Source organism: Condylura cristata, unplaced genomic scaffold, assembly GCF_000260355.1.
Source record: "Condylura cristata isolate star-nosed mole 26May11 unplaced genomic scaffold, ConCri1.0 scaffold00029, whole genome shotgun sequence".
Taxonomy (NCBI): domain Eukaryota; kingdom Metazoa; phylum Chordata; class Mammalia; order Eulipotyphla; family Talpidae; genus Condylura; species Condylura cristata.
The window spans coordinates 24,585,356-24,604,443 of NW_004567130.1; the positions used below are offsets into that span (position 1 = coordinate 24,585,356).

The window sequence follows — 19,088 nt, forward strand, 5'->3', positions numbered from 1 at the left end:
CCGGTGACCCACGGGGCTCAGGCTCCGGGCGCCGGGGGAGCGGGCCGGCAGCTGTGGTTCCCCGCCCGTGACACGGGCTGCCCTGTGCCAGAGCCAGCTGGACCAGACGCAAGCAGACCCCACTGACCCTGGTCAGAGTAGCAGAGAGGAGCATGGGGTCCCTCCGGCCCCTCCAACACTGTGGCTCCCTGGAGCTGCGGGCAGAAAAGAGGCGTGTGGCGCCGGGCCACCCTGCAGGGCTGCGGCGGGCTCCCCCCTTCTGGACGGTGCTCCTGGCCCGCAGGGTGCCCTGGCCCCACTGAGGCGCCCTGAGAGCGCGGCAGGCGGGCTGTGCCGGCCCCAGTTTCACCCCTTGTATTTGGTGCCTGGACTACAGAACGGGCTCATCGGGCGTGAGCGGAGCGAATCAGGCCTAACCAGTCACCTTATTAGTTAGTTATTCACATCAGACATCAAGAATGGGCTGAAGAAGTGGCTACTTGCGACCACTGGTCGTTTAGGATTGAAAACGGCGCCGACGGCCTGTAGGGTGGGGTCCCTGGAGGAGGCTGCAGGCTCGGCCTGTTCCTGACCTCTGGAGAAAGAAGAAAGAAGCATCCTGCAGGCCACGGCTCACCCAGAGGCCGGAGGGGCCCGGCCCCGGCTCGGGTCCTGCCCCTGGCCTTGCCGGGAAGGGGCACCAGGGACCCGTGGTGCGGGCTGGCAACTCGCAAGCTGCTGTTGACACTGCTGCCTCCGACACTGTCTCCTGGTGACCGGCGGTGACTGGCGCTACTGACCAGTGCTCCCCAGCCCTGCTGACCGGGGACCCAGACCCTGATCATCTGACCCCACCTCCTGGTGCTGGTGCCTCTGCTACTGACCTGTGCCATGTCTGCTGCTGTCCACACCGACCTGCAGGCTGTTCTGTGGGCAGCTCTGGTGTCCTCTCTGTGACCCAGGCTGTGCACACCTCCAGCTGCCACTGTGAGTCAGAGCCCGGCCCGCTGCTTGCTGGGTACCCTGAGACTCGGGCCTGGCTCTCAGGACAGCGCCATCTTGGATGAGTGGCCTTTTGTTTGGGACTTGTAGACACTGGGATGAGGCAGCCTTTGCATCCTTTCCTTTGTATCCTTTTCCCCACCACCTGTTTGGCCCATAAACCCTATTGTCCCTCAGCTTGAGAGGCCTTGCAAGGGTGCACACCGGCGAGAACCCGGAGACTCGGCACTTTCCTTCAGCCCTTCATGCTCTCGTCACTCAGTCTGAGCACTGTTTCACTCCCACCCACAACAGACATTTCCAGGACACCTACTCACGGAAGACCCGCTGTAGTTTAGGTCCCAACATCGAGACATCTCCTGAGAAAGCGGAAGCTCTGGACCCTCAATGGGGAAATGAAAAACACAACAAAGAGCCACTGAAGTAAAGTCCTTCTCAGAGAAACTGACGCTGAGGAGTCTGCAAATACTAGAGTCCCTCCAAGAAATGTGGAAAGGAGCCCACTCTCTGAGCTGAAAAGAGAAACATCAAACAAAGAGCCGAGAAGATGACTGATAGACTCCAGCACACAGGCATGTAGACATGCTGTGGCCAGCTAGAAGGAACTCCAGGTTCTTCCGAAGAGGGGGCAGGAAGGCTGACCCTGCACACTGCGGTCAGAAAGAAGGGGAACGTGCGAAGTGGGCTTGTGGAGGTGATGTGCCAACGAAGGTCTTAGGCGAGAGGGGAGAATGAGGAATACGATGGCGTAACTTTGGGGAGAGACAAGAAAATGTGAAATGCCTCTTGGGGAAGTGAATAGATGAACAGGCCAGGAGTGGGAGTGATTGCTTGGGAACGTTAGGGACCCACGTGTGACACAGGTGGGAATTTGGAGTTTGTTTTGCTCCACATGTACTGGGCCGTGCGCATGGAGGGCTGGAGGACGAGCTGGTGCCGCACCAGGAGAAGCACCAGAGAACAGCGCTATGTGCCAGTATCTGCTCTTGCTGTTCTGATTTTAAGTTAGAGGGGCAAGAAGATGCCAGAGCCTGATGGATTGTGACGTGGTGTGTGGCCTAGGGGGGGTCTCCGTGGTTGCAGGGACAAAAACTCATTGTAGTCAAGGCACCGGGGGGGGGGGGGAATGGAGACTTATGGGAAGGAGGTGGGAATCATTAGTCTGAATTATGGAGCGGTTGCAGCTCGTGGTCATGATGGGAGGGAGTGGTTGGGGTACGTTGGAGAAGATCATGGAAAAGAACGGTTCAAGCAAATGATAACTATAGCATTGGAAATCTCTCGGCTGGAAATCTCTCTCTCTGTCTCTCTCTCTCTCACACACAAACACTCACGTTGTCAGGATTAAGACAAATAACTAAGACAGGAGAGAACGGTAACAATTTAGGGTACATAATATTGGGTGATCTAGTCTGGTGAAGTTCAGAGTTGGGGTTCTTTGGGGAGGAGGAATGGTCTCAGTGAGCAGCAGACAGAGGGCAGCTAACCCCTTCTTAGTCATCTTGTGTTCCAAGGGCTGAAAGAAAAAGCTTTCCCTTGAGAGAGCCCAGGGAAAGCGGTGATCCCCTGGGATAGCCCAGTCTTCCTGCAGCAGGTTGGCGAAGGTAGTGAGAGATACTAATCCCCAACGACTGTAGTGTGTTCGTACAGCTTTTAAGAAAATAGAATGTAGACTTCAAATTAAAATTCTTAGGAGGGCAGTTCCCTTCCTAAATATACAACTTAGGACTTAGAGATTCAACAGCTGATTTCTAAAATAAAACTCCAGCAGGGCCCAGCACATAAAAAGCTTTCAATAACTATTTGTTGAATAAACATTATTATGTCCAGTTGAGATCAAGGGGATATGGCAGAGACTTGGAAGTTTTAAAGAACTGGCCTGTTCCCTCTGTGGGTTATGTTATTCCATTGAAGAAATAGTTAATGAGATCTGACTATTTGCTGCATGCCTGTGTTGAACAGGAATTAAAAAAGCCCTGCTTAGTGGGGCTTGAACCTCACATGGGCGTAAGACTTTTGGAGTGGAGAAGTTGTACATGATTGAGATGTTTTACATATCAAATATTGTTAGATAGCCAAATACTACTTAAAATATGATATAGATTTAGGCTCATTTTCCTTTATGAATAACAGGTCTCTTTCCAGGCCTACCACACTTAGGGACACGCAGGTGTGTGGTGTGTGTGTGTGTGAGAGAGAGAGAGAGAGACAGAGAGAGAAAGAGAGATCAGAGGCCAGTAGACTGGGAAGAATCACATCTTCATCTCTCTCTCTCCTCTTGGTCTCTTTTTACCCATCGGGTCTACACCCACCGGGTTTGAATCTGGAATGACTGGAAATTACAACGTTTACTTCAACTGTCGTATTTTGGAATTTGCTTACTCTGTTCCTACTGATCCAGAAGTGCCCTTGAAATGCGTGAATGGGACGTATTGAAAGGTAACAGAGAAAACAAGCAAGCGTGTTTTGGGTATCTCATGCTGTTTCGATAGAGCTCCGACTTTTTTCTGTAACCCTAGAGATATGGTGTTTTGTTCCCATCTGAACAGTTATGCAGCAGGAGTTGACCGGAAGTGCCTGGTGGACTCACACTCCTTTTCGAAGGACAGAGGCGAGGACAAGACCTTGAGGCCAGGCCGCATGCAGTGTGGGAATGCAGGTCCAGGGTGATGAGAGCTGACATTCGGGAGAACTCAGTGAGATTTCAATGTGATCTTCTATTTTAATAGTTGTAAACTAATTCCACCATGTTTGCCACATGACATAAGCCAAAGAAAAGATTCATTCCACAGGTGGCCCTTTGAGTGCGGGGGCCTTTACCAAGCAAATGATGCCATTTGTAATGTCTAATAACAGCTGTGCTCTCTTCACATTGTAACTCCAAATATTCAAACTCAATGCTCATTTGTGTCCTCCGTGAGCAGCTGTTCTAGCCTGCCCTGTTTTGCATTTACTTTATCTCAGGTCCTCTGTGCTGTCTGGTAAATATTCCGCAAATATTCTGCAGTGATGGACATTTTCGGCATGAGTGCCGTCCACCAGCCACATGTGAATATTGAGCACTGCAAAGTAGCTCACGTGTCTGAAGAAGTGAAATTTAAATTTTCTTTCATTATGATTAAATAAAAATTTACATTTAAATAGACTCCTGCGCTCGGTTTGCACCAGGCCTCACCTCCTGCTCTCCACACAACCCTTATCCCCATGGAAATGCAGCTCAGGCTATCAGATGGAAACAAGCCAGTGTGCACCTTCGATTACAAAGTAGATGAAAGAGACAAGAAAACCCAGTCCAGTTGGTGGGACCCCTATTTTATACCCTAATATCCATAAACTCAAGCTGCTGCACTGTTAGGTGGACGGTGCTTCTGCCTCTCACCTGCATACGGAGCATTCCTAGTGGAAGACTCGTCCAGTGTAGAATCTGCAGGCCTCGAGGGCTTCTGTCCTGGAGTGGTGCCGTGGAGACCCCTGGGGGCAACTGGCTCTGCTGTACCCTTTCTAGGTACCCTTGTGGCTTGACTGGGACCTGGACAGAGTGGAACTTTCTAGAACAGGAACTCAAGGGCCATCTTTGGGCAACCGCTCTTGTCCCTTCAGCAAAGCCTGCTTTCTCTTCTGGACTATAGTTGCATTTGACTTTAAGACTTTGTGGAATCGCTGTGCAAAGCGGGTTACTGTGCAGATGTAGGCCACCCCCGTGGGACAAGTGCTATGGTCCGATTCATGCCTCTGGGGGCCCCGTGTTAGAACCTGCTCACAACCCGTGAGTGGGGGGTATTATCTCTCTACATGGCCTTATGATGAATTCTCCAGAAGCAAACTAGCACCGAGCATGACTGTTACTTTTATTTATTTATTTATTTTAAAGATTTAAGGATTTATTTATTTATTTATTTGTGCATACAGAACTGGGGTGCAGGCCAGAGGTGCAGGGTCAGTGAGAGGATTCACCAGAGACAGAGTGGGGAGCAGAACAGGTAGATGGATGAAGCACACTGCCGAGGGGAGCAGTTGGCGGTCAGGAGAGGTCTGCCGTGCCCTGTGGGTCCCCTCCGGGGCAGGTGGGGATCGAACTCACGCTGAAGTGTCTACGGCCAGCTTGCAGTGCTGCGTCCTGACCCATTGCGCCACCAGGCAGAGCCGACTGTTGCTTTTTTAAAGAGTGCTCGAGAGCGAAGACAAGGAATGGGTACAGATGGGACTTGAGTCAAAGGTTAATAAGGAGAGTGTTTCATTAAGCTGCTTGTTCACCGTCACTAAATCATCTCTGGCAATAGGCCTCAGAAGGCTTTTCTTACTTGGGGTAATCACTTATGCTAAAGGAATTGGGGTGTGGAAGATACATTACAGATTGCTTTTCATCCATGTACAAATCAATCTAGATGATTAAAGTTGTTAGTCAAAAAATCAGCATCGTAATGCATAAGATGTCTGTTTGCCTATGGAAATAGCAACTTCCCAGGCATTTATAAGGTCTGGTGTTAAGGTGGATAAAAGAAAAACCCGTGATGATTGTACTATATGTACACGTATGTGTACAGGAGAGGTCTGAGCAATGCCAGAACAGCCGCCAAAACTGATTTCGAACAAGTGACTGGTCACGTTTTTGTTTTCCTTGCTGGAGGCCTCTGTGTCAGTGAGTTACCTCAGCGGCCTGAGAACGCGACGCACACTGTGCTGCAGCGCCCTCCGGTGGTGACGAGGAAGAACAGGCACATAGTGAGTGACAAGTGTAAAAAGAAGTAAAATAATGGACAGGATGAACCGAGATGGTTTGCAAGGACTGCAGGACGCTGGTCAGCTGCCTCTGGTTTAGGATTGTCCGGGAAGCAGGCTCCATGCTTTCTGCTAGGTAGTCAGACCCTGCAAAGGAGTTGTGTAAGGTTGTTGCGACTCTCCCTGGGGGCAGTCTCAATTAAGTCTTCTCTGCGAAATTCTCACTCCTGCACCCACTTTCCTGTTCAGAAACTATCTTGATTTAGATCTCATAAATAACATCATAATTGAAATGAATGGACGTATTTTATCGTTGAAATGTTTTTCCCAGTGCAACTGTGTTTCATAACACTTGGCAATCTGGTTTTAAGAAGTAATAGGGTTGTAGAGTAGAATTAGATAAAGGTACTTATCTAATTCTGCCAATATTGACTTACATCCGTTGCAAAATAAACCATTGAGACATCGGTAGAAACTGAAAGGTACCCCTTAATCTTTATGACTCGTTTATTTATTCAAGAAAACGGAAAGTATCTTTTAATGATGAACATTTGCAAAAACCATGACCTGGTCATTCCAAACATGTGTGTCAGAATATCATTAGCAGAATAGTTTGTAAAAATTTTACCCTCACCACAGACAATTCCCTTTCCATTAAAAGATAAATTAATTGTGGGTTATTCACATAAAGACTTTCTGCAGGCCCTGTTCCAGGGTGAGCTCTCTCAGCCCTTCCGGCCGAACTGGCTGCAGCTGTGAGACAGGGGAGACGTGGGTGGGTGAAACCAACCTTCAGCCAGTGACGCAGCAAAATACTGAGGCCCTCTAAACAGGCAAGACTTGTGGTTGAACTGGAGAGGAGATGAATAGGAAAAAATATAAGAGGTTCCAAACACTTTCCTCTGTTCTTTTGTGGATTGGCTTGGCTACAGAATAATTCTTTAATTTTTTTTAAGGTATATATACATATATATACATTTACATCTTCCTTCATTTTGTACATTTTTCATCTCAGTTGTAATCCCCGCGGACTTCCCACCTCTGCTTCACCCATGTGCCATCACCATAGTCCCATAATTTTGATCCTGTTCCTCTCTCCACCCCCGTAGGTTGTCTCTGGTTTGGAATTGTTTCATTTTACTTTATTACAATCGCCTTTTTCTCCCCGATCCCTTACACTCCTTCTAAGAGTGAAACCATCTGTATTTTTCTTTCTCTTTCCTTCTTATTTCACTCAGCATGATCCCTTCCAGCTCCATCCATGTTGCCACCGATGGCCTAAGTTTATCTTTTTCATTGCTGTGCAATACTCCATTGGCCACAGAATCATTCCGCTGCCACTTAATATTTGGAGTCTACCATTTTGCACAGCCACTGTCTCCTCACCCACAGGGCAGCCCTGGCTTGTGTTTGCAGAAAACCGATGTTCTGGGGGCCACAGGGAGTGTCCAACATTCTGGCTGCTCTTTGGAACACTGATAAATTCTTTATTCATTCAGGAAAAGCATTCAGTAGATGAATATTGTTGGGAGGGAGGCAAAGCCTTGTTGATCTTCTCAATACATTATTATATCCTTTAATTTTTTTTAAACAAATCCTTTTTTTTTTTCCTCAAAGATCTATTTATTTATTTATGCTAACAGAACTGGGGTACAAGCCAGAGGTGCAAGGGGCAGGGAGAGGATTCATCAGAGACAGAGTGGGGAGCAAGTTGAGGAAGCCCACTGCTGAGGGGAGCAGTGGGGAGACAGGAGAGGGCTGCGGCACCATGTGGGTCAGCTCTGGGGCTGGAGATCGAACTCGCACTGAAACGGCTGCGGCCAGCTTGCAGTGCTGCGTCCTAACCCGTGGCACCACCAGGGAGGGCCCCCATTTTTATATCCTTTTTAAAGGTACAATAAAGATTTAACTAAAAAGATAATGCACTTTATTTATTTAAAATACTAAATGAGCCCTCCCTGGTGGCGCAGCGGGTTACAGCACAGCACTGAGAAGCTAAAGCCACTTCAGCATGAGTTCGATTCCCGCCTGCCCCGGAGGAGACCACAGGGCGCGGCAGACCTCTCCTGACCTGCCTGCTGCTCCCCTCAGCAGTGTACTTCGTCGATCTGCCTGTTCTGCTCCCCGCTCTGTCTCTGGTGAAGCCTCTCACCCTCCGCATCTCTGGCCTGTACCCCCGTTCTGTACGAATAAATAAATAAATCTTAAAAAAAAATACTACATGAAACAGGCGCCATTTGGACACATCTTGAAAGAATTCCTCCTTCTTACACTCTTCCAGGCGAAAAGAGTGGGAGATGTCGAGTGGGCCTTTTACCCCTGGGCCTGAGACTCTTCGTAGCTGTATCTGGACATTCTAGCCCGTTGGAGAGATGTGGGATGATGGCACCTGGCCTTTTCTAGCCACATTTTAAGTGAAAAGATACAAATTCCAGCCTATAGGAAATTCTTCTTTTTCTCCTTCTTCAGAAAGTTTTGCATTTCTCGCCAGGGGTATCCTGACCGGATGTCAAGGAGCTGGGGGTGACTCAGCATGTCCTGACAAAATCAAGATGACAAGTCTAACACTTGTGGCTAGCACAAGTGTCCCAGTTGGGATACCGTCCCTGGGCAAGCAGTTACTCAGAAATCCTTCATATCCTTTGTGTTTCCTGCCAAGAGCTGATCTATTTGAGAAGAAGTCCATTTTTCTTAGGGAAAAATAATGCCGGGGCACCATCTGGGCACTTCTCATTGAAGAAGAAGCCCGCAAGTTTGTGTGGGGCTCTGACTCAGACGTAAGAATGTCCGCGGTGACATTTAATGAGCCTGCAGCCGTCACTCTGCTATTTGGTGCTTCTGGGAGGGCCCGAGTGGATGGTGTAGCTGCGGACAGAGCAGGAATTCATGCTCAGGAGCTCTGGACTTCTCAAGCTGGCAGGGGTTGGAAGGGCCCAGTCAGGGCCATCAGTGCACTACGCCAGTCAGACCTTTCTAAACAATAGGGAGACTGGCAGTGTGAGCGAGCACAGCGGTTGGGGAGACTGATTTGGGCCTAAAGCAGAACAAATTTTATGGGCACTGGGCACGTCGTGAAGGACCTAAATGGCACGGTGTGCAGGCTTAGTGTCCTGTGAGTTGATACAGGAAGAGCATCTTTACCACAGGTTAGAAGTGAGATGTAGCTAACAACAACAACAACAACAACAGAGGTAAAATCAAGATAATGTAACCTAAGAGGTGTCAGAAGACGGTTGTGATTAAGTGCTGAATGGCTGAGCCAGAGGCGGGTGCGTCGCGGAGAGGAGATTCTGGTCTGAGTTGTGGCCGGAGGAGGAAGGGACGATGCGGTGCTTTGAATGAGCAGGAGAACAGGGGCCATTGCTCTGATGGGAGGGGTCATGGGGGGTCTGGGGGGGCTGGCGGCTCCATTGTTCAGGAAGACAAAGGCTGATGGGAGAGCAGAGGTGGCTCCCCACAATAATGTCACCAGCTCACCCCATCTGAGGACAAGGTGAGGGGCACAGTCCAGAGAACAGCTGAATCGCTGTCAGCAAACGTCCCCGAGAAAGGACTCGGGAACCGACCCTGACGGAAGAAGCGGCTGAGCACAGGAAAAGCGAAGCACCCGGTCATTTAATGTGGTCGGGCAGCTCCAGGGAGATTTGAAGTCTTAACGGGTAGGGTTCCTGACTGAAGGAACTTTGGGTTTATTCAAGATGAGACTATGCTGCCAGAGCTTCCCCCGGCTATCTGAGTGTACAGCACTACACCAAATGATTTACTCCAGACAGACTTATATGTTTGGATCTCAGAGCGCTGCGAAGACTCCACTCGTTATCCAAATGTTGTGACCCCAGGGGGCTGTGTGATTCCCATCCTTTCTGTTCTCTCTTGTCTTGTCTTCTCTCTGATCAGAACAGCACCCATTTCTGGGCAGGTTTGAGGTGCGGGGGGTCAGCACCATGCCAGCATCCCCTGGTCAGCACCATGCCAGCACCCCCTGGGTCAGCTTGATCTCTTGCTGTAATTTTATTCCAGGGGCAACACAACCCATCTCAATCTGAAACAAGAGAGAAGGAGAAATAGAGTTAAATGTAGCAGCCTTAGGTATTTGCTAACATGCTAAACGAGGGGCCCATGTTTTAAATAACTCATTCTAGGGGAAGTTCTGAAGTGGCAAGCTGCAGCCCTGTCTCTGTGCACTGGGTTTGGCTGATTTCCAGAGCATCGAGGCCAGCAATGAGGGACTGAAATATAATCAGTGGCGATACGCTTGCACCACATGAAACATTCTCTGCCGCCAAAGGCTCAGGAACCGTGGGAGCAGCGCAAGGACAGCTTCTGGCCGCAGACTCTGCAGGGAGGGAGGACTGGATCACAATGGTAAGGCATCTGGAGTTTTTCTGCAGACCTAGGTGTTACCTGGGAAAGAATGTTTAGCGTTTGCTGGTGAAAATGGCTGTTGAGACTAAACCGTCTCTTAAGCTCTGTGGAGCTATCCATTTTCTCACGCGAAAGGCAAGAACTTGCTTCCACCAGCGCTCTGATTTTTGAAAAACGATTCCGTTCATGTCAGGGCAGTGCTGCCTCATATTCCAAGAGGACTGTTCGCTGGGTTCTGCAGGGAAGGCCAGTGCCGTGGGGACCTCCTCAAATGCAAGCCCTGGTGAACGCAGCCTGAGAAGTGTGCTCTCTCTGAACGCACTGGAGTGCAGATGCTTCTCGTGTGGGGGTTCCAGCTCCTTCACGGTGAAGCAGCGCTTTTTCCTGACTAGTGAGTGAATTGTCACGGTTCTCTGAGTTTCACAAAACTGTTATTGCAGGTCTCAGACATGAAACATTTGTAGAGCAAACTTCTAGTTGATTTTTTTTTTTTCTTCTCAAACTATCAGATGCTGGGAGCAGCGGCAGAAACCCATTTTTAAAGAAAGTGTGATGTGACTTTGTTTGGAGGAAGTTTGTTTGATTCACTCAGGCGACACAAGCCTGCGGGTGAGGCGCCCTCATGGAGGCAACGGTCTTAGGGTGAGGCGGTATCTGCTCGCAAGTGACAAGGTGCTTGGCTCATGCTTTTTGCTCTCTCTGTGGTTTCTCCAGGGGCTGCTGCTCAGTTACCATGGTGCAAGGAGAAAGGGAGGGAGTAGGAGAAAGAACTGTAGAACAACCAAGCCCTGAACGTTGTCTTTAAGGGATCAAGAGATGAAGGACATGGATGATGACAGGATTATATAACATTTAGGAGAAAATAAGGTCTGTTACCGTATAGGGAGCATGCCTGAAATACATTTATTTGACTGCACAGCTGATGTGTGGGACATCATTATTCTGTTTATAATCCTGATGAATGAAGAAAGTGCTGATGAAGGGAATGTGAGAATTTTTAGAAGTAAATATGCCTTTCCAACAACTCAGGAAAGGGAAAACCGGAAACCAGATATATGAGATTGTTTCTCTTTCCTTCTCTCATCGGCCAGGTCACTCCCTCGTAATCAGAAAGATCATAGCAACGAAATTGCAAATCAGAGGGTCACGTATTGATATCCCGTCCCGTGTCCCAGCTCATTCATTCTGGAAACTCTTCTAACCTGTGGAAGGACGTGTCATTAGAGAAGCCTTATTTCTCCTCACTGGCTGGGCAAAAGTGAATCTATCCAGTATGAGGATTAAATGGTGCACCTAATTGCTTTGAAATGTTTTGCCTGAATTCATGAGCCATTATAATTCTTTCCTTTATTAGCCTGAGAACATTCCTTTAAGGATTAAAAAGGATTGGCTGAAATATAAATAGAGTCCCTTGCCAGTACACTCTAATCACACTTGAAACTTAATGACAAACTTATACAATATTTAGGGAGAAGACAGATGTGGTCAGGGGCTGAGATCACTTAGATGCAGTAGCAGAACTTGGGAAGTGCTGAGATCTCCAAGAGCCTCGACTTCCTCTGGTGTTGGGGGAAGGGCTGGGAGATCTGAGAGTGACTCAAATTGTTTTCATCCAGGCATTCTTAGGTTATTTTGATGAACTGCTATTTTGGGGGGGGAGGGGGAGTTACCCAATTATGTCTTAAAATAATACTTTGGTCTAAATGAATTCTTCTTAACTGCAAACATCAAGTGGTAAGACTTTTATAGGAAAAATAACCTACGCAGCCAGCTTCGTGGTGCAGTCTGACTGGAAATAGCGTGAATCTATAGATTAGATTTTCATTGAGTCTCATCCATGATGAAAAAGAAAACCAACAAGCTTCTCACCATGCACATGTGACCCATTGTCTTAGGTATCCAAGAGAAAAGACGCCCACTGAGTTTAAAGCACTCTCCTGACCTCATTAGATTTAAAAGCGTGTCAGAGCTTGCTGGGTGTTATACTGAGAAGTCAGCCTGTCTTGGACTGTGGCCTGATTGCTTGTTTTTCTTTTCTTTTGTTACAAATTTAAGGGAAATTCAAATAAATAATGCAATCCATTTTACATAATTTCAAACAACTTTTGAATTATTCGAAAGCATGGGAAATGTGTGTTTCCAAAGAATATTTTACAAGTGTTAAGAACAGATGTGCTGGGCACTGGGTGTTTTAATCACTTTATCATCCTCGTGCTTTCTTTTAAGTAGATGACATGATTCTTCTCTTGGTACTGAGCTAAGGGGCAGAGAAGTCCAGAACTGTCCTAAGTACTCAGAGCTCGTAACAGGTGTGCCATGATGGGAACACATACAGCATTCTTACTTCTTAAGCCACCTCAGCATCCTGAAGCTTGGTGACCTGAGGTAGGCAGCCCGGGGACCTCAGTAACAACTGTGCTCGGCTCCTGGCAGGACCATAGTCCCCGCTGTGAATCTTGCTTCACGTTAGACCATGGACCGCCACGAGGCAGAATGGACCTAAGAGGACCCCTGACGACTGGCCTGTGACTCACCCTTGCTGCGCACTGTACGACTCACCCCTCGGTATTCATCCACATTGTATCTGGCCATTTACAGCAGCCAAGGCAAACCCACCTAGAAACTTGTAGAAACTGAAAAAGTGTATCAGACCCTGACTTCCTACAGGCGGGGCTCAGGCTTGGGCCACGAGTCTGCTGAGTCAGCACCAGCACATTGAGCCCGCTTCTTGTTAGCCCTACTTCCTTGGTGCCATATGACAAGCCAGCCAGGCCTTCAGTGACTTCGTCCCTAGTCTTCAAATGACCTTTAACTATCCCCTTTTCTCATCAAAGCCAATAGATAGTTCTATTCTTCATTCCTGTTTTTGTTTCCTGCCGTTGGAACACCAATACCATAACTCAGACACATGTCCCCACTCTGGCCAACTTCCTTTTTCTTACAGGGGGTTAGTGTAATTATTTGAGGAAGGGTTTAAATACACTGAGACCCAGAGTCCCTATCAGTTATCGGTGCATATGATTTGGGGCAATATTTTTTTTCCACTTTTTTTTTTTTTTTAGAAAGATTTATTTATTCATACAGAACTGGGGGACAGGCCAGAGGTGTAGGGGCAGAGAGAGGCTTCCCCAGAGACAAAGTGGGGAGCAGAACAGGCAGATTGACAAAGTCCACTGCTGAGGGGAGCGGCGGGCAGTCAGGAAAGGTCTGCCGCGCCCTGTGGTCACCTCCGGGGCAGGCGGGGATCGAACTCATGCGGAAGCGGCTTTAGCTTCTTAGTGTTGTGCTTTAACCCGCTGCGCCCCCAGGGACAGGCCTTTTTTTCACTTTTTAACAGTGTTCTTATCTTCAGTATGGAAAGGATGATATCTCCATTTAGGTCATTGTGTGTATTTAATAATGTGTTTGTAAAGTAGAGTGCTGGAGTAGGCAACAGATAAGTGCAGTCACATTAGAAAGCTTTTGATAAGATTTAAATTGGGATGTTGGAAGATAGTGAAAAGCAAAGCAGGAGATGATGTGAAGGAAAACTTCACATGCCACTGATTGTGGGTAAAACATGACAAAAGCAAAGCAAAGAGCTTGGTACAAAGGGTCTTTGAAGAAAGAAGCAACAGAAAATGAAATCTCCTGGCTGCAATCCTTGCATTACCTGGCACCATGCCTTACACCTTACACCTAGAAGGTTCTGTGTATTGTTTAGGACTAAAGAAAGACATACACTAAAGAAGAAAAATTGCAGAGTAGGAATACGTAATAGGTGACTCCTGTTGCTTGTTACCCAAAGTCCAGTAACACATTTAGAAGTGAGTGACTCTGTGGTGCATTGTCGGAAAAACATAGAGGCTGGAGATATAAAGTAACATTTTGATTATGTTCTGAGGAGAATGTGTGTTAAGATCAAAGGGAGTTAGATGCAGCTAAGGCCACGTCTACAGGTTTTAGAACTCCAAAGTTGACATTTAAAGACAAGTCGGGTAGGAATTGATATTAAACTCTTCAAAATAACAGAAAACAGGGCACTCCCTGAGGGCCCAGTGGGTTAAAGTGTAGCACGATGAAACTACCCTTAGCCACTGAAACACGAGTTTGATCCCTGGCCAGGGAGTGACCCACATGGCGCGGCAGACCTCTCCTGTCTCGCCAGCTGCTCCCCTCAGCAGGGCATTTCAGTATACTTAATCTGCCTGTTCTGCTCCCCACTCTGTCTCTGGTGAATTCTCTCACTCCCTGCACCGCTGGCCTGTACCCCAGTTCTTGTGTGCATAAATAAATACATCTTTAACAAAAACAAAATAACAGAAAATATAACAAAGGTCTAAGTAATTTCATTATTTAGGATGGGTCAAATAACAATTGTCAGGGAAAAGGATATGGTGATGCTATGTTTTGGGCTTGGTGTTTTCCTTGAGGATGAGGTTAAGAGCACTAAAAATTATAAATTTCTCCAGTCCTCTTCTGTGAAGGAACTGTACTTGAAGAACTAGCAAGGCTGAAAATAAGCAAATGTGAGCTCATTTTAAATTTCTATCGTGTTGGTCAGCCTCCTAGGTGTGGATGATTTATGATCAGTACTACAAAATCCCCGATTGGTGAGAAGACACAATAGAAGGTACATGTGACATGGTAGATAAGAAGCTACTGAAGTTGTCGTTGATCAAGCCTAATGTGGATTATAAAATCAGTGTATTATGTTGAAAACCTAAAATACAGAAACTAGCCAGTTACTGCACAAGTAGAGTCAAGATGGATGATGTCTCAGGAGAGATTCTCAGAGGGCTACAACAGAAATGGCGTGGCCGTTAGCCTAGGTGGTGACTTCCTATACCCTCCTGTAAATGGGGTGTCGAAATAACATTAAGTTCTCCCGAGGGAACTTCCAGCTGAACTTCAACTCTCCTCTGTCTCTCATTTCCTTGCTCCAACTCTCTCCATTCATTGGCATTTCCAGGTATCTAGTTGTGTTTATCTTTCTCCCTCATCTCTTATTTCTCAACTTAATCTTTAGGTTTAACAATCAAGTGTGTCTAGACATCTTGAAACCCTAAGAAGTTGGCCCTGGACATTTGCTTATTGAGGCTGAAAGTCTGAGACTCCCCAAAAGTCAGTACCCTAAGTTAACCCCTCTTATTTTGGTTTTACCTTAGAAGGTCAAATGAATCTGTTTAGAGACATTTGGTGTTGGATCCTGAAATTTGTTGTGTTTGGATGTATAGCTTGTGTTGTAAGTAGTTGGAGTACTTTTCTCATTTATTTAGTCACTGTGCTTATTTTGGTTTCAAGAATGAAAGAAAAATATAATAAAACATCTATAGAAAAGGCCTTAAGAAATGAATAACAACTGATAAAGCGAAAGAGGGATCATACCAGTATAGAGTTAATAAATCTCACTTTTAACTATTATGCTGTATCTATAAGATTTTATTATTTCTGGCTGACACTATGGCTGATTAATTGTTTAATAGAAAATATGGCTCATCAACTTGAGCGGTTCATTATAGTAAGGGCAGACCACATACCAAAATGTTGCGACAACTTCTCCAATTTGTTTTCCCTAGGCAAGCATGCTTTACGAATCTGTTTATAACCTATGTTTAATCCTATTGAAAAAAATAATACCAAGTACCCAGACTAGGACTTGTAATTGCCTATTAAGTTTGTATGAAGTACATAAACAAATAATGATTTTGTAAGATACTAAAAATTAAAGACTGCATAAAAATAAACTTAATTGGTTACAAAGATTATACAATTCCTCTTACCCACCTGCTTCCTTTCCTAGGAGTGTAGATTTAATTAATGGAGGAAGGGACTTTTCAGTAAAAATTTTATTCAAGTACAATACACAAGCTGAAAGAGTGCACAGGTCATAAATGTGCAGCTTACATTTTTGAAAAGTGAACAGTCTAGGGTCTTCCTTGTGGCCCTAGATAAGGAATAAGACTCAGCACTATCAAGCTATCTCCAGCTACTGCAGCATGAGTTTGATCCCCGGCCAGGGAGGTGACCCAGGTGGCACAGCAGACCTCTCCTGTCTCCACCCACTGCTCCCCCCAGCAGCGTGTCCCAGTCAATGCTCCTGTTCTCCTCCCCAGTCTGTCTCTGATGAATCTTCTCACCTCCAGCTCCCTCACCTCTGGCCTACACCCTGGTTCTTGCATGCATAAATAAATAAAAATAAATCTTAAAAAAATGTGAACAGCCTTAAAACTAACACCTAGTTCAAATAATGCAATATCACTGGTGCAAAAAGTTCTCTGCTTGCACCATCTCATGCTCTTGATTCATAACATCTAAAGTAACTTTTATTTGTTTTTAAGTCTCCTATGCCTTACTTCATTTCTGTTAAAAAAAAAAATCCCTGTTATGTAAAATTATCTCAACAGATCTCAGTGCAGGAATAAAGAAGTAGAGGTTTGTGCTTCCCACAGTAATTGAAGTGAACGTTGAGGGATACTTGTTAACTTTATTTTTCATTCTTTTCCTTATTTGAAAAATGTTCTTCATAAAAATGAGTGTCTGCCTTTTACCAAAAAAAAAGTAAGCAATATTTTAAAAATAACTATGAAGCCCTCAAAGTAAGCCTTAGAATTTTTTATAAATATCCGAAAGGGCAGGTTTATTATAAGAAGGGAGCAGAGAATATAAGGGCTGGCAGAAAGTGCTGCTCCAGAAAGAGACACCTGCATCATCCCAGGTGCGCAGCCTTGGGAGGAAGCTACCTCTGAGGCGCTGCGAAGGGGGAAGGTAGGCGACAAGGAACCTGCACAACCCAGGAAGGCAGCAGAGCTGCTACTGGCCTTGGGAACGCTTGATCATGAGCATTGACCAGGTCTTCTTTCCGATCATTTGGAGGCCAAGTTTATGTGATGCTTTGAGCCCTTCGTGGGAAAGAAATCTGTAGTCTCATCAGAAGGTCTCGGAATGTCAGCAAGAGATGGTGACGAGGTCCTACACTCTTGCTTCATCCTGAAGTGTAAGACTGAGCTACTGAAAGACCCAGAGCTAAGAAATGGCACAGATAAAGTATGAAGTCGCAAAGATTAAAATATGTTATGATTATCTGTATATCTTGGTAAGACATAATTCTTGTTAGGAATGATTTCATAGTTTTTCTAGGACTTTCACACTGAGAGATCACTGATACTTCAGCTTTAGCAGAGAAACAGTTACAAAGGCTGACCAAGTACCAGGGTAAGGTCCTGTGGGTTCCAGCAAGGGACCCCGTCTCCATGCTGGATGGTCAAGCGTGGGCCTTGGCTGTGGTCTCCAATGTGATGGTACTTGGAGATGAAACTTTCGGAAGATGATCGATTATGTTTACATGAGGTCACAGGGAAGAGAGGTTCTCCATGACAGGTTTAGTGTCCTTCTTCGAAGGAGAGAGACCAGACAGGACCCCTTTCTCTCCATCGTCCCTGTAATGGGAGGCCACGGCAAGAAGCTGACTCTCAGCAAACCAGGAAGAGGCCCTTGCCACGGCAGCCTGCACCTTGGTCTTTGACTTCATGGGTGCCAGAGGAAAATAAATTTCTGTTGTTTAGGTCCCCTTGTCGATGGTAATTTGCTATGCCAGTCTGAGCAGGTGAAGTATGGGCAGACTGTTTGGGCCTGGTGTCCACTCGGGGAACCTGTGGGATCCCAGTGTTGCTCCTGAAAGACTCATGAAGCCTGAAGAGGCAGAACAGCCTTTAAGTGACGTGTTGGCAGGAGTGCTGAGCCATAGGGGAGTCAAGCCGGGGACGGATCACGGCAGCTTCCTGTGTGCTGTGTTGAGAGTGGGGAGGAAGTCGACACTGGAGCTAAGTGGGCTAAAACGTGACTTAAAAGCGAACTCTGAATTTTCCCAGAGTAGAATCGGATTCATATATAAATATTTTCTCTCATGATTACAGCGATAACATTATTTTCTCAGCATTGAAGTTTGGTCAATGAACGTTTTCATCCATGAATTCAGATCTCTGCTTTTGCTTATGGCTAGATTCTCATGGTGATTAAAGGAGCAGAACTAGTGATTCATCTTGAATATAGAAGAGAAAAGCAATCATTCAGAGGCCATTGGCTTTAGTTTCTCAGTGCAGTGCTTTAACCCGCTGCGCCACTAGGGAGGGCCTCAGAGGCCATTGGGAAGGTACCAATGATAGGATGTAAAAATGGTAATAAATCAGAAATCCAATTAAAATATTTTGCTGGGTTGTTACTGTTGTCTGGACCTCTGTAGAGAAATGTCTGAAGAAAATTTCCACGCTCGTTCACAATTCCTGCATTTAAGCGTAAGCTGCTGATTCGCTTTTCTGTGGATTAAATGATTTCCAGAGAACTTGTGTTCTCACTCCTGGCTTAAATGCAAAAGTTTCCTGCCAAACTGAAGTTAAACTGTTTTTTGGCAGGCGTTGAAGTTGGAGTTGTATCAATGGAAATGCAGTTTGGCATTGAGCGCTTCCTTTTCCCCTTGATATTGTGTGTGACATCTTACTTCTCGTCAGACGACTTCGTGTGGCCACTCAAGTTTACACTGGAGCTTGCTGCTGGCATAACCATGGTGTCTTGAGGCTTGAAGGGACCATGGGATGTTCCCTAGCTTGGCGGGACCACATCCATCTGAGAGAAGGGTGGCATTCCACGCCGAGACAGAGCCAAGGACTCTGCCTAGAAGCCCCAGTAACCACCACAGAGGGGTGTGATTGCTGCCTCTACATAAATGGACCATTTTGCCAATTTTTCATCAGAATTAATGATTACCTGTTTCACCTGCGCGAATTTTTATCTCGATGTCTTCATCCTCTCTGCTTCTTTTCTTTCCTTGCAGCCTCTAAAATCAATACAACGACAGACTTACTGTAATTTGTTTCTATTGTGTAAGACAAGATTGTAAAATTCTTTGACGATTAAGTGTGAGGGGCCGTGAGTTGGGCAAGCAGCAGCTTAGGCTAAATGTGACACTTGATGAACAGGGAACATACACATGAGAGCCGGACTCTGAGGCATGGGTCCCACAGAGGACCCCAATTTACAGTAGTTAT

The 19,088-nt window shown here is 46.3% G+C and overlaps 1 protein-coding gene across 2 annotated transcripts in view; it reads left to right on the forward strand.

Moving 5' to 3' along the window:
- PLD5 (phospholipase D family, member 5) overlaps positions 1-19,088 on the forward strand; it is a 163,787-nt gene that overhangs the window by 35,116 nt on the left and 109,583 nt on the right. Inside the window, exon 1 of one of the 2 annotated variants that reach the window (XM_004691050.2) lies at positions 9,971-10,065. The exons of the other annotated variant lie outside the window; for it this stretch is intronic. Within the exon in view, the coding sequence (XP_004691107.1) occupies positions 10,063-10,065 (3 nt within the window). The 5' untranslated portion in view covers positions 9,971-10,062. Of the gene's footprint in view, positions 1-9,970; positions 10,066-19,088 lie in introns of those variants that run through there. 2 annotated transcript variants of the gene reach the window in all.